The 24,489-nt window shown below is 43.0% G+C and overlaps 1 protein-coding gene across 10 annotated transcripts in view; it reads right to left on the bottom strand.

Moving 5' to 3' along the window:
• Window positions 1–5,234, bottom strand: part of BTRC (beta-transducin repeat containing E3 ubiquitin protein ligase) — a 184,325-nt gene extending 179,091 nt beyond the window's left edge. For 3 of the 10 annotated variants that reach the window (XM_049102994.1, XM_025466963.3, XM_025466964.3), the window contains exon 1: window positions 5,064–5,220. In XM_049102994.1, coding sequence (XP_048958951.1) covers window positions 5,064–5,111 — 48 coding nt within the window. In that variant the 5' untranslated portion in view covers window positions 5,112–5,220. Of the gene's footprint in view, window positions 1–4,674; window positions 4,774–5,063 lie in introns of those variants that run through there. The other 7 variants (XM_025466961.3, XM_049102995.1, XM_025466966.3 and 4 more) reach the window with 4 other exon arrangements.
• Window positions 5,235–24,489: the final 19,255 nt, after the last annotated feature.

The following is a 24,489-nucleotide window of genomic DNA, read 5'->3' as shown; positions in this document are numbered from 1 at the left end:
TTAAGATACTTCAACAGCATAGATCTCTTTTTTCATTCTTTTATATTTTAATGCATTTCCCATAAAATAATATTTTTCTATACATGATCAAGATCTTATATATGTCCCACCTCCCTTTACCAAGGGAAAAAAAAATTCCCATCTGCTTCCTTTCTTTCAGGATTTAAGCACTATACAAATAATGTAGAATAATAAGTGGTCTCTTTTATAATTTCATTTTCTAATTTAGCAATAAAAAATTTCTGACAATCATTCAAAGTAGAATTTTCTCTACATCTAATAATTTCACTTCCAATGTTATGTACAGCTATTAAAAACGTGAATTTTAAAAATTAGCACAAAGAATTATCACTAACTCCTAATTTCATACCTTAATACCTATATAAGTATCCAGAAAAGAAAGTGAAGGCTAATTTAAATTGAGAACAGGTAAGAGATACATAGAAACTCTGACACCTTAAACTAAGAACTTGTTTCAAATGTTCACCCAACCAGCTGGTAATCAATCTCACTGACTCAAAGAAAAGCCCATCAGAGTGAAAAATCTGAGTATTTATTTTAAAATGCAATTTCTTGCTTTTAGATACATACACTTCTCGAGCAAATAAGAAAAGTTACTGAGTCATATTAATTCACCAAGTATTATCTCTGCAGTGACATTAAGGCAAGTCATGCAGGAGATCACATTAGTTCCTTAAGAAGTTAACCTCAAAAAAGAGATGCTTCAAAGCTAAACCTGGTGTTGTTATTCACAAATTTGGCTTATTCCATTTGTATTTTTAGTGTGAATCTCTAACTAGAATAACATCCCTGGTAGCCAGTCTCAAAAGGGCATGGCCCCCAACAATTTCCCTGTTTATGGATGTTATTCTTCTGGTCTACAGGTAGATTATTTCCTTTCCCTCTAACTCTGGCCTGGCCTTGACTGTCTTTGACCAAGAGGGACACTCTCAGACTTCCAATCCAAGGACATAAGAGAACTGGCTGAATGCCTTCTATTTCCTGTCTCTTGGAATACTCCTTCTTAGAATCTAGGCACCAAGCATAAGAAATCAAAAGGCCATGTGGAGAAAGGAGGCCCACATAAAGCAGGACTGAAGGCCTTAGGATAACTAAACTCTCAGAAAGTGGTCAGCTATGTGAGTGTGGCCATTGTGAACATTCCAGCCATGCTGGCACCCCAACCAATATCAAGTGTAACAGAAAACCCATCAGTCAACCACAAATTTGAGAGAAATAATAAATTGTTTAAGCTACTAAATTGTGGGGTGGTCTATTACACTGCCAAGTTACCTTTTACAGTTTCACTTATCAATTCTATTAAAAACTATTTTATATGCCCTAAAATTATTCATACAGATTTCAAATGTTTCCCCAGATTTAATATTCTGGGACTGGTTTATCCTGTTCATTTTTTTTTTAAGATTTGTATTTATTTATTCATGAGAGAGACAGAGAGAGAGGCAGAGACATAGGCAGAGGGAGAAGCAGGCTCCCTCTGAGGAGCCTAATGTGGGACTCAATCCCAGGATCTTGGGATCACGACCTGAGCCAAAGGCAAATGCTCAACCACTGAGCCATCCAGGTGCCCCCATCCTGTTCATTTTTAAAAATAAACTTCAAATTCATCCCTCAACTCATCTTTCTATCCCCCATATATATTTTTCTAATATCTGCTTATAAATGATACCTACATTCCCTCAATCATTTTCATTTTTCTTTTCAGATCCTCTTCCAGTTCCCATTTATCTTTTCTGGATTATAATTTCGTTGACCAAAGAAGTATTAGTTAAGAAGGTGCCTGGGTGGCTCAAGGGTTAAGTGTCTGCTCTGGCTCAGGGCGTGATCCTGGAGTCCCAAGACTGAGTCCCACATCGGACTCCCTCCATGGAGCCTGCTTCTTCCTCTGCCTGTATCTCTGCCTCTCTCTGCCTCTCTCTCTCTCTGTCTCAGTGTCTCTCATGAATGAATGAATGAATGAATGAATGAATGAATGAATGAATAAATAAATAAATAAATAAATAAATAAATAAATAAATAAATGAAAGGTGCTTGAGGCCCTACTATGGCTAAACGAGATATTTGCATACCAGTTACTTAATGTAAACTACTGCTTTAATATCATTTGCTTCTAGGGACGCCTGGGTGGCTCAGCCTGGGTGGCTCAGCAGTTGGGCTGCTGCCTTCCACTCAGGCGGTGATCTCAAGATCTGGGGTCAAATCCCACATCGGGCTCCTGCGAAGGGCCTGCTTCTCCTTCTGCCTGTGTCTCTGCCTCTCTCTCTGTCTCTCTCTGTGTCTCACATGAATAAATAAATCTTTAAAAAAAAATCATTTGTTTTTAGAAATTAAGCATTCTACTTCAACTATTTTTCATAAGTATCCGAAGGTAAACTTTAAATCTAGACTATGTGTGAACCATGGTCAACTCTGAATTAGCAGTCTTGTTAATAATATTTTATTATAAAATTCCTAATCAAAGCACTATACATTAATGTTGTGATAAGCAAAATTCATGAAAGACAGTATCTTTTTATGTTGGCATTTTTAATAAATTTTACATTTCTTTAAACCATGGAAATCAGGGCATCCGAACAAAAACTGCCATTCACAATTGAAGGAAGCAGTTAAGGTCAAAACAAAGCCAAATACTATACAAAAATCTTAATTTGATTAAGAGGATCATTCTTCCATGTGTACTATGCATTAATTACTTGATGCAATCACAAATAAAACATCTTCCTATCTCAAAACTGAGTAAAGACAGACGCATATTACAGCAGGGTAAATGGGACCAAAGGTATTTGTGACTTACTCAAATTCATAGTAAGACTGTGAGTGGAAAAATATGAAATCCCTAACTCTCCATTCTCTGTTTCAGTTATTAAGGTGTCCTTCTTAGTGACTCTCTTCCAGTTGGCCCTTTCCCAAACAGTAGCCAAAATAGCAAGCAAAGTCAAAAATAAAAGTAACTAAAATTAAAGAAAAAAATTGGTTTCTCCCTACAGAAACTGACTCAATATTTAATAATGTGTGGTGCCCTAAAAGCTGCAAACTACTACATAGCCATCTCCAGGTCCACTTTAACTCAATCAGGAGATCATTATCTATCCAAACATTAACTCACTTGTACAAAGCAGGGATCAAGTTCCAGGCTGAGGTCTAATGAGGAGTAAAGAAGATGATTTCATGTCTCTTTATGATCTATAAGTCACATTATTCCATAAATCTGACACAAGTATCAAGATTAGGACGCAGTCAACCTCTAAGTAGAAAAACAAAAATAAGCAGCTGCCAGTTTTCTGACTTACACGTAGAGGCTGGCATACAGGTTATTTAACATAGAGATTATGCAAAATAACGTAAAATATAAAGCAATTTCCTCTTATTTCTAAAGTCCAAAAAAATTTAACATTTTATAATTTCAAGAACCTTCTTCAGGCATAATGGTATTTTGTTAATGATATATTCAAACTTTAGTTAGATGTTTTTGAAAGCACTAATACAAAATAAAATTTTAGTAAATTTGACCAGTTTCTGAAGAAGTATTTTTATAAATGTGGTAGTTTAAAGCCAAATTTCAATTGGGATAGTGTCCATGTTTATTTGGATATGTTTTGGTATTTCAAGCAAAAACAAAAATAACTATCAAAGAAACAAGATTTGGAGTGACAAGTTACAATTACTTCTGAAAAAGCAAGATTCCACTGCAAATAATATCCCCAAGGCCACCTGTTAAAATAGCACTCTATGCATTCCATCATTCTTTAGCTGTAACCACAAAGACTGGTTTTACACCTAGGATATACAAGAAGCATCAGATTAAAAGCATCAAATACCAGCCTATACAAATTTGCCAAACAAGCATAGCAAAAGGAAAGCATGACACAAAGTTAAAAGAACTGGGCTCCAAAGGGAGTTAAATAAGCCCAAACAAATTCCAATCCAAATTCATACTGTGCTTCAACCTAAAACTGGTAAGAACCACCAATTCTGACATCTCCTATTTCCCACTAGTTACATCTCCCCGTTGCCTCCTGAAATTTCTCCACTGATCCCATCACTTCTTAGGAGCCTTGCGGTTGTAATCTCCATGGCCCTTCTTTTCTCAGAAAGTTGATATAGCACCAGGTCCCCACATTTTACTATCTTTGCAATTTAGCACTATGTTTTGTTCTACCCTATTATATATTAATTTTTCCCCAATCTCCTGTACCCAGGTCTTCCTGATGGATCAACCTCTTGCTCTTTATCACTGTGTCCTCGCTACAATATTTAGCTTCTCCTTTCAGAGTAGAGTATCTCTTTTTCTGACATTTGTAATTCTGGCTCACCATCAACACCCCCTTCCTTCCCTAGAGATTACCATAGTCCCAGGTCTCCATTCCTAGCCCTTATCCTCCTAAGTTAGACCTCTTCCTTTCCAGAGTTTGTGAACATTAGTTTGGCCAAACTGGGATTGTACCCTGAAGGCACAGGCTGTCTCCCCTCCTCCCCACCCCCACCCCACAAAACTAAAAGTCTCTCACCGGCGCTGGCCTGATCTCCACCCCCTTAGATCCATCTGCACCCCTCCCTGCCCGTCACACCAGGCCCCCCACCCCGTAGCTCTCCTTCCACTATCCCGCGCTCCTCTTCCCCACTCCTGAACGCATCTCCTAAGCTGGGCCTTACCCGTAACCCTGACACCGAGAAGGCCCTGCCAGCACCCCCACGGCGTCTCTCCTCCGGGCTTCCTCCGCTCCTCAGTAACTGTCCCCACGCCCCTTTCCCTCTAGGGCCCCGCGCGCCGTCCAGAGCCCCCTCCCCGATTAAGCTCCCGCTGTCACTTGGCCTCTCATCCACAAGATGGCGGAGCTGTTGCCCCCACCCCCGGGTCCTCTCCGCAACCCCTCCCGCCTCCCCGGAACTCCCGTCCGGTCCCTTCAGCAGCCCCCGCCGCCAGCCTCGGCCCAGGGTCCCGCTGCCCCTTCCTCCGGCGGGCGGGCGGCCCAGGCCCGAGCCTCAGCAACGTCGCCAACGCCACCGCCTCCACCGTTCCCCGGCCTGCGCCTCCTCCTCACCATAAACTTGAGCGCTTTTTCCTGCAGCACCGCCTCGGCCGGGTCCATAATCACCGGGGGCCGCTGGGTCTGCACTCCGCCGGGGCCGCCCCCTTGGTGCCAGGCCGCAGCCAACGCAGCGCCCGGATCCGCCTCCTCTTCCTTGCCCCCCGCCCTCCCTTACCTCTCAGCCACCGGCAGGGGGCCAGGGACGACCCGCTGTTCCGTGCACATGCGTGATCCCGCTGGCTCACGGGATTTGTAGTGCCGGAGTTTCCCGCGGCAAAAAATGAGGCCTCGCAGCGAACCGCAATTCCCGCGGTTCACTGCGGCACGGTCGCGGTGGCCGAGAGCCACATCTAGACAACTCGCCATCAAATAGGGAAAATCGGCTGATGGGAATCGTAGTTTACTGCCTCTACGGATGGGAAACGGGAGGGGGCACGGGTGTCTCCGTGGTTACCGAGCGACGCTAATGGCTGTTTGCCTGGCATTTGATATCAAGATGGCGACCATTGCCTCACCTGTAGCCCAAATACTGGAAAAAACTGAGAGGACTTAGAGGTCCTGGCAGCACCTCACAGGCCAAAGCAGAATTCCAGGGTCCTTCTAACCTATTATCCCACACTGCTCCTGAGGACCTTATTCTACCCCCACAAGAAGTCAGGGCCAGAGAGAACTCCGCTCAGAAAATTCTTAGGTGTTTAGTACTCAGAAGTCATGGCCTGTTACTGCTAACCCTGGGATTTAAGCCTTGCAGTAACGGTCAGAAAGTGCTTACAAAAGGCCTTCAATGATGGGATATAATGGCCATCCAGCAAGTAAAGCTTATAAGTATTTATTTTGGTCTTGAAAGAGATTGGTTGATTGTGTTTTGAAGATGGGATCTACCCTAATCTCTCAACACTAGGGTTGGGCTAAAAGTGATAGACTAGTACAGAATATCTGAATTGATAAAATAAATGGATTGGGGAAATGGCTTTTCACTTACAGGAAAAATTTCCATTGTAAACTATTTTATTCATCTATTCAGTGAACAGTAGGCACATAACTGTGTCCGGACATCATCCTAAGAAATGGGGATTCATTGGTGAACATGATAGATCCAATCTTGTGGACCTCGCATTTCTAGTATACTGATACTTTATTCTAGTCATCTCTATGTCCACAGAACTCACCACAATATCTAATACATGACAGGCTTTCACTTAACAAAAAAAGTTTTACTTTTTTTTTTTTTAAGTTTTACTCTTTAATAAAAAAAGTTCTACACAAGTGCAAAATGGAGAACTTCAAATTCATAAACGTGAAAACTACCTGGAAGTTTTCATAGGACTAAGGCGGTATGTGACTCAATTGCCAAAAATGCTAACAGGGGGTGGGGGCAGCCTGGGTGGCTCAGTGGTTTAGCACTGCCTTCGGACCAGGGTGTGATCCTGGAGACCCCGGATGGAGTCCCACATCGGGTTCCCTGCATGGAGCCTGCTTCTCCCTCTGCCTGTGTCTCTGCCTCTCTCTCTCTCTGTCTTTCATGAATAAATAAATGAAATCTTTTTTAAAAATGCTAAAAGGGCTGTAGGCAACTTGAAGAAGTGTCTGGAAAATAGAGGCTTATGGTCTTTGTTTTGAAGCAGTCAGACCACACCTGGAACATTTTGTTCAGTTATGGGCACCATGTCTCACAAAGATGGTATGCAGGAGCATAGCCAAGGCCAGAATGAGCATGGGAGAAAATACTGATAGATGATTATTCTAAGAAAAAGATCACTTAGGAATACTGTGACAATGAAATTCAAGTGTTTGAAAGTATTTGAAAGGCATATGACAATAATAACAATTATCACTATATTAGCTCTTTGTGCCAGGCATGTACTAGGAATTTTATATTCATAATCTCAAATATGGGGCACCTGGGTGGCTCAGTCAGTTAAGTGTCTGCCTTTGGCTTAGCTCATCATCCTAGGGTCCTGGGATCAAACTGCATGACAGGCTCCCAGCTCAGCAGAAGTAGGGAGCCTGCTTCTCCCCCTGCTCATGCTCTCTCTCTCTCAAATGAATAAAATCTTTTTTAAAAATTTACATAATCTCTAATATTCATAATTACTCTGTAAAATAGGCATTACTATCCCTAATTTACAGATGAAGAAACTGATAGATGATGATTTGCACAGGTCATACAGCAAGTCACATTGCAGAATTCTAACCCAAGTCTGCTGGACTCCAAGGCCTGTGCTATTTTCACTGAACCACACTTCAGTGGCATAGGACTCAGACTCAGCTTTCTAGTAATCAGAGCTGAACTGACAAAGGAATGGACCATCCCATTCCTGAAAACATATAGAGGCCAGGTGACTATCTGTAGGGTAATGTGTATAAGATATTGATTTGGGTGGGAGGATCTTTTAAACCCTAAGATTCTATTCTGCTGAGAAGTCATTCAATTTATTTTGTTATCCAAAGAGGAGTAGGGATCTCTGGGTGGCTCAGTGGTTTGGTGCCTGCCTTTGGCCCAGGGCATTATCCTGGAGTCTCAGGATCAAGTCTTACATCAGACTCCCTGCATGGAGCCTGTTTCTCCCTCTGTCTCTCTCTCTCTGTGTCTCTCATGAATAAATAAATAAAATCTTAAAAAAAAAAAAAAAAAAGAGGAGTAAATAAGAAAACACTGCCAGATGAGGCTTGTAGTGACAATCCTCACTTTGTCCAGCCATGTAGAAGTAAGGATTTGTAAAACAAATCCAAGTTTTTGTTTGACAGCTCAACCAGCAAGACAGTTCATATGCATATGGTTTGAAAGTGAGCTGGCAGAGACTGGGTACAGAAAGGGTAAATCCTCTTTTTTGAAAATTGACTACTTAAGGTCAGGCAAACTGAGAAATCCAAGTATAAACTGCTTTGATTTTGAAGCCTCTCATATCCAACAAAGTTTAGGAAAGTTCATTGTTAAGAGGTCTAGTTCTAGCCCATCCTTTCTCCAGTTAATTGGTTGACTCAACAATTAATTGAAGCTCTCTGGTCCTCTCTCTTGTCATCTGGAAAACAAAGATCTCTGCCAACTCTAAAATGGATACACTCATGAGCCTGTTTATAGTGCAGTTGCTCGAGAAGAACACTGAATCATTAGAACCTTTTAAAGCTTCACTTTACTGAAAAATTCTATTTCTAGTATGAGAAATCACAGCTACTATTGGACCTAATTTCTTCCCAACCTCCTGGTTTAAGACCTCAACGTACTCTGACTCATCCTTGTCTCTTAGTGTCTGTACTCAGCTGATAATCTCTCAAAATGTCTCTTCCAGCCTCTATCTCCAATGCTAGTCTTTCCAGACTATCACCTTCTTTTTTGCTTAGTTCCCCATATTTACCTCCAATCCAGTTCTCTGACTCTAGGCTATCATTCCACTTCCTCAGATATTGTCTTTTAGACTTTATTTGCATCACAATTCTTCCCAGCTCAATCCTAGTTTGGCTATTTTATCTCTGTTATCTTTGTTTAAATTCTCTTGTCTGGCTTTCCAGAACTTCACAATCTTATCTAGTTCCCTCTCAATCTTACTTCCCACTTTGCTTTAATATGTCCCTCTGCTCCAATCAAACATTTCTCCTACACACCTGTTCAGCATACTCCTGCCTCCTGGCTTTAGCTTGTGGTATTCATTTCTGACTTCCAGAAGTCTTTCCTTTTCTCCCTCTTTCCTACTCATCCTTCAAGGTCTGATTTAAATCTTTAAAAAAAAAAAAAAAAAAATCATCTAGGGATGCCTGGTTGGCTAGGTGGTTGTCTGCCTTTGGCTCAGGGCATGATCCTGGAGTCCTGGGATCGAGTGCCACATCGAGCTCCCTGCATGGAGCCTGCTTCTCCCTTTGCCTGTGCCTCTGCTTCTCTCTCTCTCTCTTTCTCTCTCTCTCTCTCTCTCTGTGTCTCTCATGAATAAATAAATAAAATCTTTAAAAAAATATTACGTAGGGGCACCTGGGAGGCTCAGTCTGTGAAGTGCTGGACTCTTGGTATCAGCTCAGGTCTTGATCTCGGGGTTGTGAGTTCAAGCCCTACATTGGGCTCCACGCTGGGCTTGGAGCCTATTTAAAAAAAAAAGTTGTCTAGTTAATTATTCTCTTTTAGCACATAGCTTGTTCCCTTCCTTTATCTTTCCCCCATAGACAATTTTTACCTTTTTGATTGTATGGTTCTTGCAAAATAGTTATTCATGTGCTACAATTTTAATTCTATTAAATGTTGTTTGTATATCTCATTATATATCATATTATATAATATTGTTTTTATGTCCCATTATGTTGCATATTTTTTCACCCAGCGCCAATGGGGTTTTGTTTGTTTGTTCTAAGATTTTATTAATTTATTCATGAGAGACACAGAGAGAGAGGCAGAGACATAGGCAGAGGGAGAGGCAGGCTACCTGTGGGAAGTGGCAGTGCTGATGCCAAAAGAAAGCTCTGGAAGGATGCCAGGAGTCAGCAGTGCTCTGTTCTGGGAGGGGACAGCATGCCACCCATGGTGGCCCCCATGGCCCTCTTAGCCTACCCCGCATGTCCTCAATGGCAGTGACCAGACACTTGGTCCCTGAGAGCATCTTTCATCGACCTGCTGTCCAGGTTGTCTCTATGCACATTTACAACTGTCCATCAGCTGTAACATCATACCTTAGGCAGGGGTCCCATGTAAGTGGACTAGATCCGACATCTGAGAGGGGGACAGGACATAGATATGCAAAGTCGCATACAATTCCACGAGACCTAAAATAGCAAGTTGTTCACATAGCATTTGTGTAAGGAGATCTAGTCACAGTAAGATGGCAGATGAACCAGAGCAACCCCAGTCTAACAAATAAAGGATTTCAGGTATGGTAAAAAACAAACAAATGCGGGACTTGATCCTGGGGCACCGAGATCACGACCTGAACCAAACAAACCAATGAGCAGCCCAGTGCCTATGGTTTTAAGATCCATTCATGTTGCTATGTGTACATCTAACCTGTTGCTTCTAAATGCTGCATAGTAGCTTGATGATGTGTATGCCCCATGTTTTACCCATCCACTGTCCCAGCAAAGCCTACAGTTCCCAATCACCCCTGATAATGCTGCAGAAGAAATCAACCTCCTACATACCCCCTGAGTAAGAATATCTTTGGGAATACATATCTAAGATTATACTTGCTGGTTCATAGGCTATTAAGGACACTTAATTGGACATGTAGTGCCAAACTGAAGTACAGAAAGACCAGAACAGTCTATACTTCCACCACATTATCCCACCACACTTGGCATTATCCAGCTTTCTACACTTTTTTCTCCCAGTCTATACATCTTACCTTCTTTAAGAAAGCCCACAAGGGGGGCACCTGGGTGGCTCAGTGAGTCTGCCTTTGGCTCAGGTCATGGTCCCAGGGTACTGGGATTGAGTCCCTCATCAAGTTCCCCACAGGGAGCCTGCTTCTCCCTCTGCCTGTGTCTCTGTCTCTTTCTGTGTGTCTCTAATTAATAAATTAATAAAATATTTAAAAAGAAAGAAAGAAAGCCCACAGGGGCAGCACCTCTTGATTTAGGATCAGGTCATGAGATCAAGCCCTGCATTGACTGGGTGTGGAAACTGCTTAGGATTCTTTCTCTCAGGTGCCTGAGTGGCTCAGGGGTTGAGTGTCTGCCTTTGGCTCAGGGCATGATCCTGGAGTCCCAAGATCAAGTCCCACATCAGGCTTCCTGCATGGAGCCTGCTTCTCTCTCTGCCTATGTCTCTGCCTCTTTCTCTGTGTGTTTCATGAATAAATACATAAAATCTTAAAAAAAAAAAAAAAAAAAGATTCTCTCTCTCTCCCTCTGCCCCTCCCACCCCCTCATACACCCTCTCTAAAAGGAAAAGAAAGAAGATCCGCAGGGATCGTGCTCATCTTTAAGCACACTGCTCTACTCTTCTAATCTTTATCCCCGTAATGTGTGATCGTAACACATAGCAGGCTGGAGCCAGAAATAGACCACATATGCCTTCACTTTCTTTCTCATTCCATGGCATTCCCTTCTACTATACCCAATAGGGGTCTCAGTCCTGATTGCACTTAAGAGTCATTTGAAGGGTGAGGTGCCTGGGTGGCACAGTCAGTTAAGTGTCTGACTTTTGATCTCAGCTCAGGGGCTTCATTTATTTGTTTGTTTGTTTATTCTTAAGTAGGCTACATGCCCAGTGTGGAGCCCAACACAGGGCTTGAACTCACAACCCTGAGTTCAAGACCTGTGCTGAGGGGTGCCTGGGTGGCTTAGTCAATCAAGCTTCTGACTCTCAGTTTTGGCTCAGGTCATAATCTCAGGGTTGTGAGAGCCCCATGTTGGGCTCCACACTCAGCACAGAATCTGCTTGAGATTCTCTCCCTGAAAAAAAATTAAAAAAAAAAAAAAAGAGATTCTCTCCCTGTCCTTCCCTCTCTTTCCCTCTCCCTGCTTGCTCACATGTGCTGTCTCTCAAACTAAATCTTTTTTTAGGGACGCCTGGGTGGCTCAGTGGTTGAGCATCTGCCTTCAGCTCAGAGCGTGATCCTGGAGTCCCGAGATCAAGTCCCACATCGGGCTCCCTGCATGGAGCCTGCTTCTCCCTCTGCCTGTGTCTCTGCCTCTCTCTCTCTCTCTCTCTGTGTGTGTGTGTCTCTCATGAATAAATAAAATCTTTAAAAAAAAAAAAAAAAAAGCTTTTTTAAAGAAAAGACCTGAGCTGAGATCAAGAGTCAGCTGCTTAGCCAACTGAGCCACCCAAGCAATCCAGCTGCTGAGGGGCTTTATAAAAAAACATTAATGTCCAAGCTCTCTACTCCCCAGGTACCTTGGCAATGGTAATTGTAAAAGGTGCCCAGATGAAAAAAAAAAAAGTGCCCAGATGGATCTAATCTGTAGCCAGATTTGAGAGCACTCACTGCCTTGGAGTTTAGATGCCCAGTGCCTTGCTGACCTCTGGCCACCCAGAGTCTCCCTTCCATGCCTAACTTGTCTTCAAAACTCTAGAATTACTTCTCCCACCCTCAACCCCTGTTTTCCATGGATAGCCAATCAAAGCTCAAAGTTGACTGGAAGCAAAGTGATAAATTGATTAAAACCCCAACAATTATCTGATATCTGATAGGCTTATCCTTAAGGTCAAGACCTCCAGCGGAGGTGGGAAAGATTATTTGTATTTCAGTTGGCAGGAAAGACACTGCTTTAGTTGTGGTCTAAAGAAACTTCCCAGTTCCCCTCACTTCCTTATTCTTATATAAGAGGTCAAGAGTCAGTGACTTCTGAGTCTGTTGGCCTCATTGGGGTTCTATAGTCTTATACCTAAGTGGAAATAGTCCCTATTAAGAGGGATCCAGGGGTACCTGGGTGGCTCAGTCAGTTAAGTAACTGCCTTGGGCTCAGGTCATGATCCCAGGGTCCTGGGCTAGAGAGCCCCACCTTTGGGCTCTCTGCTTAGTGCGGAGTCTGCTTTGTTGTGCCCCAGATTGCGAATCCGAGAAACCACCAAGGAGCTGACACCGATGCAAACATACGAGGGTTTATTTACAAACTCAAGGTTGGGTCCAAGTATACCCAACACAGCGAAGCAGGGACTTGGACCCTGAAGTGGGATACAGCTAGTTTTTTTATAGGCTGGTCTAGGGGATTTTCAGAAGGGGTGGAGGAATTTCTCAAGTTCTGTTTACATTGATATGGGGCTTAAGGGCATTGAGCTCTGTTCTCATTCTAATATGAGACTTTCTACCATGGGCATGGCCTCTGTTGTCTTTCTGATATGGGATTACCTGCTGAGGACATTGAGGACATTCTGCAGTTTTTCCCGTAAAGTTCAGCTCTTATTCACAGGGGCCTAAAATGGCTGTACTTGTGCTAATGCTAAATGGCCTTAATTTTTCTCGGCCTCCACAGCTTCTTCCTCTCCCTCTGCTCTTCCCCCCACTTGTGCTCTCTTTCTCTCGCTCACTCTCTCAAATAAATAAATAAAATATATATATTTTTAAAAGTGATGCAGATTTGGTTCACAACTGTTATCACTATCACAGTCTTAGGCCATCCTTATCTAGACAGAGCAGTCAGTCCACTTCATGGCAGTTCTGAGGAGTGGGGATGGTGGCGGTGGAGCCACCAGAAAGTGTTCCAGACAAAGGTAACTGCATTTTTGGGCAAATGCAACCACGCATTCTGAGAACCCAGACAAGGCCAGGTGACTTTAGGGGAATCGTGCCACTAGATGAGACTGCAGAGGACAGTAGCATCGGCTCTACAGGCAAGCCATTACTCAGCCAACATATTCTGGTCAGGTGAACCAGCTGACATCCTTTCAAACTGAGGTCATTACCTATGCCCTACCAGCTATAAAATATTTTGACTTTCACCCTAGTTTATAGGCCACATTAAGGTATTTAGACTTTATCCGGAGGGCTGTAAGAAACTGATAAATTTTAAGCAGGGCTGCAGCATGGTCAAATTTGTATTTTTAGAAAATCATTTATGGCTGGAGGCTGGGAAAAGGATTATGAGGTTGCTGGAATCTTCCTAGGAGAGATGATGGAGGCCTGATGAGGGAGATGATGAGAACACAAAGAAGTAAATAGATTCCAGAGATATCGAGGAGGCAGAATCTGTAGGACTTGGTGATTAATTGGATATGTCATAGATGATGTCAAAGGGATATGTCAAAGATGACTTCTAGGTATCTAGCTCAGGAAACAGGATGAATGAGGAGTGCCATTATTTGAGACAAGGAACACAATAGAAGGAACAGGGGGTAGGAGGATAATCCGTTCTTTTTTGGACATATTGCTTTAAGGTGCCTGTGAGACCTATACATGGATTCAGATGTTGAGGAGGCAGTTGAATATTTGGAACTGAAGCTGGAGCAAAGGCCTGGGCTACAGATAGGGATCGTCAGCATATATTGGTAATTGCAGCACCTGCCCCCCACCCCCACCCTTGAAAGGATGAAATCACCCAGGTAAAAGTGTAAGTGTAAAGAGTAGCAAGTCCAAGAGTCCTGAAGAACTTTGAGATTTGCAGGATGAGCAGAAGAGGAGATGGCAAAAGAGCCCAAGAAATGACCAGAGAGGCAGGAGGAAAAACCAGTGAGTGTGGATCTTCTTAGTGGGAGGCAGATACCATACTGCAGTGAGTTGAGTGGCTCTCAAGAGAAGAGATAGCATAAAAGAGGTAGAAGTTGAGGACCTAGAGAAAGTGTTCATGTTTTGTTTAAAAAAAGGAAGACTTGGAGCACCTAGGTGGCTCAGTTGGTTAAGCATCTGCTTTCGGCTTAGGTCATGATCCCAGGGTCCTGGGTTTGTGCCTCATGTTGGGCTTCCTGCTTAGTGGGGAGCCTGCTTCTTCCTCTCCTTCTGCCTCCCTCTCCCTCTGCCTGCACTCCGCCTGCTTGTGCTAGCTCTCTGTCTGTCAAATCAAGAAATAAAATCTTAAAAAAAAAAAAAAAAAAAGGAGACCTTAGTTCAACGGAAAACTGAAGAGGTGTGACGACTAAATGCAATGACTTCTCTCTGATTGGACCATAGAATAGCATACACACACTGACACACAACAGAGAAAACCCCTATACAAGATGGTAGTGGGACAATCAGGGAAAACCGAATATAGGTTGCATATTAGTTAATAGTATTATACCAGTGTTACATTTCCTGAGTGTGAGGATTTTATTGTGAGAATCAGAAAATCAGAAGATACCCCAGTTCTTAGGATATATGCTAAAGTATTTAGGATGAAATGCTGTGATGTCTGCAACTAAATCTCAAATGGTTTAGGGAAAAAAGCATGTGTGTGTGTGCGTGTGTGTGTATGTGTGTATGGAGAGAGAAAGAGAGAGAGAGAGAGAGAGAGGAGGTAGAAAACTAAAGCAAATGTGGCAAAAAGTAATTTGTGGATCCAGGCGAAGGGTTATGGGTTTTCACTGTACTCTTCTTGCAACTTTTCCCAATTCAGGCTCTGCACTGAGCACAGAACCTGCTTAAGATTCTCTCTCTCTCTCCCCCCCCCGCCCCCATCCTGCTCGTGTGCATGGAACCCTCTCTCTAAAATTAATAATAATAATAATAATAATAATAATAATAACTTAAGGGATGCCTGGGTGGCTCAGCCTGCCCAAAGCGTGATCCTGGAGTCCCAGGATCGAGTCCCACATCGGGCCTCTTATGAATAAATAAATAAATTAAATCTTTAAAAAACAATAATAATAAGGAATAAAAAGAAGTGAGAATTGAGCATATTTAAATACTGATGGAAAGAATCCATTAGAAAGGTTGAGGGTAAGAGAAGGGATAATGATAGAGTTAGGTCCTGAGCAGATAGAGAAAACAAGATCCAGCTGGAGGGATTAGCCTCCTGTGACAAAAGGAAGGAGGAGAGTATGGGTATCTCATTTATTAACAATTATCTGAAGAAATCAGGTTGGGTATGGAGCTGGAGGAAAGAGATTAAGGAAATGCCCTTCTGATGGATGTTGGAATAGGCACTAGTAATCTTTGCCACATAAAGAAATTAGATTTTTGCATTTCCTGCTTTTCTAGATTTTGTTATCCCCTTTCTTTCATTCATTAGCACAATCAAAAAGTAGCTTTTCTGAGATTTTTTTTTTTTTTAATTTATGATAGTCACACACACACAGAGAGAGAGGCAGAGACACAGGCAGAAGGAGAAGCAGGCTCCATGCACCGGGAGCCCGATGTGGGATTCGATCCTGGGAGCCCAATGTGGGATTTGATCCTGGGTCTCCAGGATCATGCCCTGGGCCAAAGGCAGGTGCTAAACCGCTGCGCCACCCAGGGATCCCCTGAGATAAGTTGAACGCTCTTCTAGACTAGTGGTTCTCAACTGGGGGCAATTTTGTTCCCTAGAGGACAGTTAGCAACATTTGTGCTCCAAGCCTATATAGCAGGAGGATGCCGTGGAGGACACAGGATATCTGACCCCTTTTAAGGATACATTCTAGACATCCAATAAAACATTTCTGCTGTATCTCAATTGGTAACTGTGTGACTTTGGACAAGTTACTTGACCTCTCCATGCCTCAATCAATAAAATAGGGACCACAATACCTCCTATCTCATTCGGCTGCCCTGAGCATTCATAGAAAGTCCTTAGAGTATTACCTGGCAATAATATGTATTCAATAAATGTTAGCAACTAATAGGGCTAAATTTCACAATTTGCATATCCAGTACAATCAAGATGGGCTGGATTTACTTGCACCTTCTTCCTCCTGAACAACTTAGTTTTAAAACCCTTACATTATGTAGGGCAGGACAAGGTTGATATCTATGCGTCATCCATGTGGAGGAAGAGACTAGCAGCAATGACATAAGATTGGCTATATGCATACATACATTCCCTAGTTCTGCCCACTGAGAGGGCCTTGGAGCAGGAATACCCAATAACAATGAGTACATGTGGCATCCAGATCTTAGCTTCTAAATGCCATTCTCCACTAAAAGAAATCAATACTTCTTGGGGAAATGGCTGATTCCAGGGCTAGGACAAGGAAAGTACAAGATGAGTCCAGAATATTTTGTGCCAGAACACAAGAAAGTGCTCAAAGAATACAGAAGATATGTCAAAGGATATTGTTTCATAGTATTTCCTCTGCAAATACTTGATGATTTGAAAAAGAAAAGGGTGGGATGCCTGGGTGGTTCAGCAGTTGGGCATCTGCCTTCAGCCCATGGCGTGATTCCAGGATGCCTAGATGGAGTCCTGCATGGGGCTCCCTGCATGGAGCCTGCTTCTCCTTTGCCTATATCTCAGCCTCTCTGTGTGTGTGTCTCTCATGAATAAATAAATAAAATCTTTTAAAAAATGAAAAAGAAAATGGTAAGTTCACAGTGAAGAAGACTGGCAGACAAAACTTTAAGTGATCAAAGTGAACCTCAGAATGGGGCAAATTGAAATTTTGTGCCCCAGATAGAATGCAATGAGAAAAACAAAGATGTGTTGGTTACCTCCAATAATTCTTGCCTCCTGGTATTCACATCCCTCCTATATTGAATAGAGTTGACTTATGTAACCTATAAGATATTCCAGAAATGATGGAGGGTAACTCTCAAGGCTAGATTATAAAAAGCTCTTGTGTTTTCTGCCTTACTCACTTGAATCCCTTGCTCTGGAAGAAATAAGGTGCTGTGTTGTGAGGACTCTCAAGCAGCCCTATGGAGAGATCCACATGGCAGGGAACTAAAGCCTTCTGCCAAGAGTCAGCACCAAATAGCCAGTAATATGAGTGAGCCATCATACAGAGGATCTAAGAGCCCCCGTTAAGCCTTCAGATGACTACAACCCCAGCCAACACCTTGACTACAACATCATGAGACACTAGATAGAAGACTCAGCTAGAGCTGTTTCTGAATTCCTGACCCGTGTAAGATAATGTTTGTTATTGTTTTAAGCTCTTAAGTTTGGGGGTTATTTGTTATGTAGCAATATATAACTAATACCCATTCTCCCATAGATAATCCCACACCAGCACCTAAATACAGTGATAGTATCTCATTTATTAACAAGAGTATCCAAATCAGGAAACCTTGTCTTAGACAAAAAGAGTATTCACTTTAGTTATAAAAAGATACTTCAGGGGGATCCCTGGGTGGCTCAGTGGTTTAGCGCCTGTCTTTGGCCTGGGGCGTGATCCTGGAGTCCCGAGATGGAGTCCTGCATCCGGCTCCCTACATGGAGCCTGCTTCTCTCTCTGCCTGTGTCTCTGCGTCTCTCTCTCTCTGTCTCTCAGGAATAAATAAATAAAATATTTAAAATAAATAAAAAGATACTTTATATATTTGCTGCATATTTTTCCCAGTTTGGGAGTTAATCAGACTTTTGTGTCAACAAAGCTATCTTTACCATGATCTCTTTGCTTAGGTTTGTTAGACATTGACCAATAGTATTTACCACACTTCACTTTGTAGTTTTCAGCTGAAGTTTATACAGGCAGGTTTTTCCTTCATTGGTTTCTGTCCAGATCCCCTCACCACAATTCCTTCAGCTTGAAGATTTCCTTTAACTGGCTGCTGTCATTTCCCAAACATTTACATTATCTGAAGCTATTTTTCATTTGATTCTCTTCCCTTCCAAAAAAAAATGCCATTGAGAAAAAGTGATCAGGGCCAGGATTAGTTCAATCAGTGAGAATTAAACACTCCTTATCCTTTATCACTCTGTAGATGATAAGAGGTGGGCCCTGCCTTCAGAAGTTTTCTGTTTTATAAAGGAAACAGGGACACCTGGGTGGCTTAGCAGTTGAGCATTTGCCTTCGGCCCGGAGTGTGATCCCGGGACTCCAGGATCAAGTCCCACATTGGGCTCCCTGCATGGAGCCTGCTTCTCCCTCTGCCTATGTCTCTGCCTCTCTCTCTCTCTCTGTGTCTCTCATGAATAAATAAATAAAATCCTAAAAACATATATAAGGGAAACAAAACATTAAATATATACTAGCCAGGGCTCTCTTGCTAACAGTGTGGGTCTCTAACTTTCAGGGTCCTGGCACATATAAACCTAATTTGAGGAGGGCTTAATTCAGGGCCTATTTTTCCAAGGTGTAGGCAGGATTTAGGGAGACCAACAAGGGATAGTGTACTCCTTGGATGTACACTGCAAAGCAGGGACCCTACCACTCCTAGGTCTGAAGGGTTGAGGGGAGGGAGTGGTTACCTAGATACTAAGAAGCCAGCTTTAGGTAAGGACCATTGACAAGAGCCGAGGCCCTCACAAGGGGAAGCAGCCCTTCCAGTGACTCAACAAAGAAGGATATGGAGTGATTTATACTTAGCATCACTCTCCTCCCACCCCCTAATCTTCTTATATCTCCTGTTGGCCAAACAGGAGCCAGAGGGCAAGATGCAGTTCATGAAGGTTGTTTCCCAGGGTCCAGAGCAGGGTGGGAAAGGATGGAGAAGGTGTCTGGAAAGAAGGACAAATGGAAGATTTCCTCATGGGAGTCCTTTAGGGGTGGATGAGATCTAGGAACAGGACAGGGCAGATCATTCAGGGAGGCCCCAGGAAAAAATTCAGGGGAATTTTCAGCTGGAAGGAACTTCCACACCGGGCACATTAGTCAGTAGGCTGACTAGAGAACAACCCAGACGGCCGGGCTGATAGCCTCAGAGAGATCTGGGAGCACACTAGGACAGAAGGTAGGGGACAGGCAGAACTTTAATGTCAGGAAATCTCCCCTTTAATCAGATACAGTCTCCTTTATGCATGAAGAGATCATTTTTCAGGGGAGCAATTCTAAGAAGGGGTGGGAGTGTAGCGGAGGATTCCAGGACAGCTCTACGAAAAGGTCTGGCCTATCTCAGACTTTGTGTCTTCTTGGGGTTCTGCCACAACCCTCCCTTCTATCATCACTGCATCTGGATCCTAGGAGCCCTTTTCTCACTGGCCCAAATGCAAGTTAAACCCACTTGACTTGGTTTGTCCTTTCCACAGCTATACTAGACTGACATTTAAAATAAAATTTTAGGGGGATCCCTGGGTGGCTCAGTGGTTTAACACCTGCCTTTGGCCCAGGGTGTGATCCTGGAGACCCGGGATCTAGTCCCACATCGGGCTCCCTGCATGGAGCCTGCTTCTCCCTCTGCCTGTGTCTCTGCCTCTCTCTCTCTGTATCTCTCATGAATAAAAAAAATCTTAAAAAAAATGAAGCTATATAAATTTTAAAAATAAAAAATAAAATAAATAAAAATTTAAAAAACCCACATTACTTCAGAAGCAATAACAAAACAACTGAGAAATAGAAAACACCCATAAGTAAACACACACACAAAGAAAGAAAAGGTGGAAAAAATATAGTATAGGTGTATGTATGTGTGTGTGTGTGTGTATTTAACTTTCAATTATGTAAACTTTCAAACCTATACAAAGGTAAAAAGAAGAATACAATGAACTCTTCTTACTCATTACTCAGCTTCAAAAATATTGACTTATGGAAAGTGGACTTTACCTCCATTTTGACCTCAAACTTTCTAGTTCTTCTTTCCAGCTTATCTCTTAACTCAGGCCGAAGGCCTTACAGGCAAAGCATGTGATGGGAACTGAAACTACCCCTCAAGCCTTAAGAACTGCCCTCAGCCAGCGATACCCTGCCCGTGATTGACCCTAAGATAATGATTGGCCTGGCCTTTACTGCCCACCTGCATGTACCCACCCACCTTTGTCCCACATTTTCCTTATATAAACGCAGTAGTATTTTCAACACTCTGGAGACAGTCTTTGAGATGTTAGTCCATTCTTCTCAGTGTTGGCCTCACTGAAACAGACCCTTTCTTATTTCACCATCATTCATCTCTCTGCCTTTGGATTTTGTCAGCAGTGAGTGGGTGAACCTGATCTGTTTGGGAGCCCCCAAACCATGTGCCCTTGCACCACTGCACCCCAGCTACATGTGACCAATTTTGTTTCATGCGTACTCCCCCTCCTCCCCCACTTCTTTCCTCTGTCCTCTGGATTGTAGTGATGCAAATCTCAGATATATCATTTATTCATGAATATGTTAATAGCTTGCAGTAAATAAGATCATAAATCCTCTGTCCTGATTTCTGATCTCAGGGCTTTCCTGAGAATAGAACTCCTTTATCCTAAGCTAGTATCTTTCTACATAGTTATTAAATGGACTCATGATTGTATGCTACTACTCTCTAGTCTGTCAGGGAACTGTTGCAAAACATGTCCCAACCCTCAGAGAACAACCTATCTATACTTTGTCCCCAAGCCCTTGGTTCCCCCTGCTCATTCCAGTGCTGGCCTGAGGGTCTGCCTCATTCACAGCAGAGCCCCGGAGAAACACTATCCTGGTTCAAGCTGAACAGTCCAGGCTAGCTGGACCAGGGGGAAGAGATGCATATATAGCTCATGCTGGGGACTTAGTAAATGTTGGAGGGTGGTGCTGGTAATGGTGATGACAAGGACCTAACAGAATCCTGTCAAGGATTTAGGTCCAGAGAAGACTTAACAAAGATTCATTTAGGGACACCTGGGTGGCTCAACGGTTGGGAGCCTACCTTCAGCTCCCATCATGATCCCAGGATCCAGGATCAAGTTCCACGTCAGGCTCCCTATGGGAAGCCTACTTCTCCCTCAGTCTGTGTCTCTGCCTCTCTCTCTGTCTCTCTCTCTGTCTCTCATGAATAAATAAATAAATCTTAAAAACCAAAGATTCATTTACCATAATTCAGCTTTGAGGACTTAACTTGAATCTAAGTATGACAGAGTAATTTTTTTGTTGTTGTTTGTTTTAATTTATCTTCTCCAAAAGATGAGGAATTTAGCAGAAGGAGATGCTCTATCACATCACACTGGAGATGTGTGAAGGATTGTACAGCTGGGTTTTTTTTTTAAGATTTTATTTATTCATGAGAGACACAGAGAGAGAGGCAGAGACATAGGCATAGAGAGAAATAGGCTCCATTCAGGGAGCCCGATGTGGGACTCGATCCTGGGTCTCCAGGATTATGCCCTGAGCTGAAGGCAGATGTTTCAGTAACACTGAAACATCCAGGCGTCTCACAGCTGGGTTTTTGTTATGAGGGCTCACCTCCCAATGTTCTCTCCAACTCAATCACCTGTCAGGGACTCTGACTGATTACAGAAGGGGTCAGACCCTGGGAAAAAGGATGGCAAGAGGTTCTGAGGATGGGCTGAGGGTGGAGGTGGAAAGGGCAGAGAAGAGGCAAATAGAAGGACATGTTCTGCTTCCTTCCAGGGTCACAGAACATTTTGGCCTCATACTGAGTTGGGCAGGAAGAGAAACTAGATAGATGACAGAACCATTGAGCCACTCCGGAATCTTCAGGACTCCGCATTCCTTGTGGTTGTAAAACATTTTTATTCAAGTTATTAGAACTAGGTGAGAACTCATTCGTAACCAAACTCTTCAGGGCGCAGATTGTGTTGCACCCCCCCCCCCCCCCCCCCCCCCGCCTTCAATCCTGGGGTATCTCTCCATGGAGCGTTACCTCAGGAACAAAGCAGTTAGCTGCAGAAACCACCCATGAGATTTCCGGATTCCAAACTTCTGAGCACCTGAGCAGAACTCCTCTGTGATGCTCCCAGTGATAACTGTAAGAAACCAGAGGAAGGAGGCAACTCAGAGGCTTCCTCTGGACTTAGTTTAAGGACAAACGCCATTGAAGATGGACTGAGGATTGATTCCAAAGAGCAGGTGGATAAATCCTACCCAAATATTTCTGTGGGATCAAAATCAATCAAACAATCAATCAATCAATCAATCAAAATGCAAGTTCACATTCTTTCTCCATTCTCTATGCTCCTAAGGCACTGGAGTTTGTGTTGATGAGCCTTTATTATGCTAAGAAAAATTAGTAAATTGTTCTGTGTAAAAAAGGCACACAGAAAAAAAAAAGGCACACAGGGTAGAAAGGGTCTGGTGGGAAAGAAGAGATGCTGAAGGTGGGAGGAGGGACTGAAGAAAGGCCACCAAAGTCAGAGGAGAAAGGAAAGAGTTTCTCTAGAGCCAGAGTGTGTCCCACCCCAGAGTCTTTGCTCATTTCTCCCGCATGAGATTGTAAGTGCCCCCCCACCGAAAGCAGGACTCAGGGGATCTTGTTTGGCATTGTCTACCCAGTACCCAGTGTGGCAGATGCCAATGAGTATCTGTGAAAGGAAAGAAGAGAAGGGAAGAAGGGAGAAAGATTTTGATGGGGAGAAGCTTCTGTAAGGAGAGGACTTTAAGCAGTGATACATAGTGGAATTTCCCTTTTTTGCTGTTCCTTTAAGAGATTTAGACTTAAATTACTTTTCAGTGCTATTTAGAGTCAAATTTGTGCTCAAAAAAAAAAAAAAAAAGAGAGAGAGAGAGAGAAAGACTTCATGCTGGCTACACGGGTATATTCACTTTGAAAAAATTCATTGAGCTGTAACCTTATTATTCGGTGCACTTTTCCGTATGCATATTACACTTAAATAAAAATTACATTAAAAAGGAAGAGCGAGCAAGGAAAGAGGCCATACCAGGCCCAGGTGCGTAAAACCCAAATCCAGGTGAGGAGTGGAGGGGAAGGCATTGATGAGAGTGAGGACCAGGGTGAGTTAGAATGAAGACAGAAGAACATAGCTGGCAAGTATGAAAGACATGCATGGAAAGATCAGGGACAGTAGAGGTGAGGGCCACCTATAGTCCTACTGGTGGCCTGGATGCCATGGTGGGGGCTTTGAGTCTGTTTAGAAAATATTGGCGGCCAGTGTTCAGTTTATCGCATGTTTGGATGCATAATCATCTGGAGAGCTTGTTAAACAGCAGACTCATGAGACCCTTATTCAGAGATTCTGATCAAAAAGATAGGATGGGGGTCATGAACCTGTATTTTAACAAGCTTCCCAGGTGATTTAGTTAAAGATTGTCTTTTGGTCATAATTTGAGAAACACAGGACAGTCCCTCACTCTCCCATTGGGCCCAGGATCCTGGGTTCTTGTCAGATATTTGTTGATTCTGATGAAGATCAAGCACAGTATCAAAATGAGCATAAATCTGAGGTTAGATGTCCTGTTTCTAGCTTAGATCATAATTTAGATCCTGCTGCAGAAAGACCCTTTTTTTTTTGTACTTAGAATCATTTGGCAGTTTTCATTGGTTTTGCAGTTAATAGCACAGGCTCTAGAACCCAAACTTGGGTTCGATCCCTGGAGCTGTTATTAAATTCTCGAAGTTTCTTCAACTGTAAAATGGGGATAGATAATGGGCTCTACTTCACAGAGGATGAGGATTAAATAAATTACCAAGTGAAAACACTTAATCCAGAGCCTGGCACATGATAAATTCTCCTTCAACAGTAACAACAATCCTTATTCCCTTTACAGTCTTCCTCTCCCAGCCCTTCCTCCTGCAGTCTTCTTCTCCAACACTGATAATAGAAATAACTGGAGCAGACAGGGCCCCAGATATCTTGCAGCTTCCTGCCCTCACTAGTGCCAGGGCAGCCAGGCAGGGAGAAGTCTGGCCTCCACAGACCTCTATCAGCACCTGTGTGGGAGAGCTTTACCTGCCCCCCAATTTTACTAGTGCTAGGTCTAGCTTAGGCCCTGGATTTGTGATTCCTAAGTAGTTAATGAGTTTATATAGTTTTGCCCCATGAGAATATAGGCCTCCTGGATTTTCTCGAACAGGAGATTGAGAAATCAGTGAAACCAGGAAAATTCTCCAGAGGTAGCAGCAGGGCAAGACGATAATCTTTTTTTATTGTCTTTCAGAAGCACACCTAGCACCCATTCCTCATCACCCCTCCACCCATGGGGCTTGAGTGCCAGTGCCCCAGCATGCTAGAACTCAAGGGCTGGACTTCGCAAGCAGGCAATGGCTGGACTTCGCAGAAACCCCCTCCTTCCCATGGCGGGGCTTCAGCTAGCGGATCTGGCAGTTTATTTGTCAATATTATTTTTTGTTAGCTTAATTGTAGGAAAATTGAAAAG

Source organism: Canis lupus, chromosome 28 (genome assembly GCF_003254725.2).
Source record: "Canis lupus dingo isolate Sandy chromosome 28, ASM325472v2, whole genome shotgun sequence".
Taxonomy (NCBI): Eukaryota; Metazoa; Chordata; class Mammalia; order Carnivora; family Canidae; genus Canis; species Canis lupus.
The sequence above is the reverse complement of the archived record's forward strand: the minus strand, read 5'-3'. Positions and strand labels throughout refer to the sequence as shown.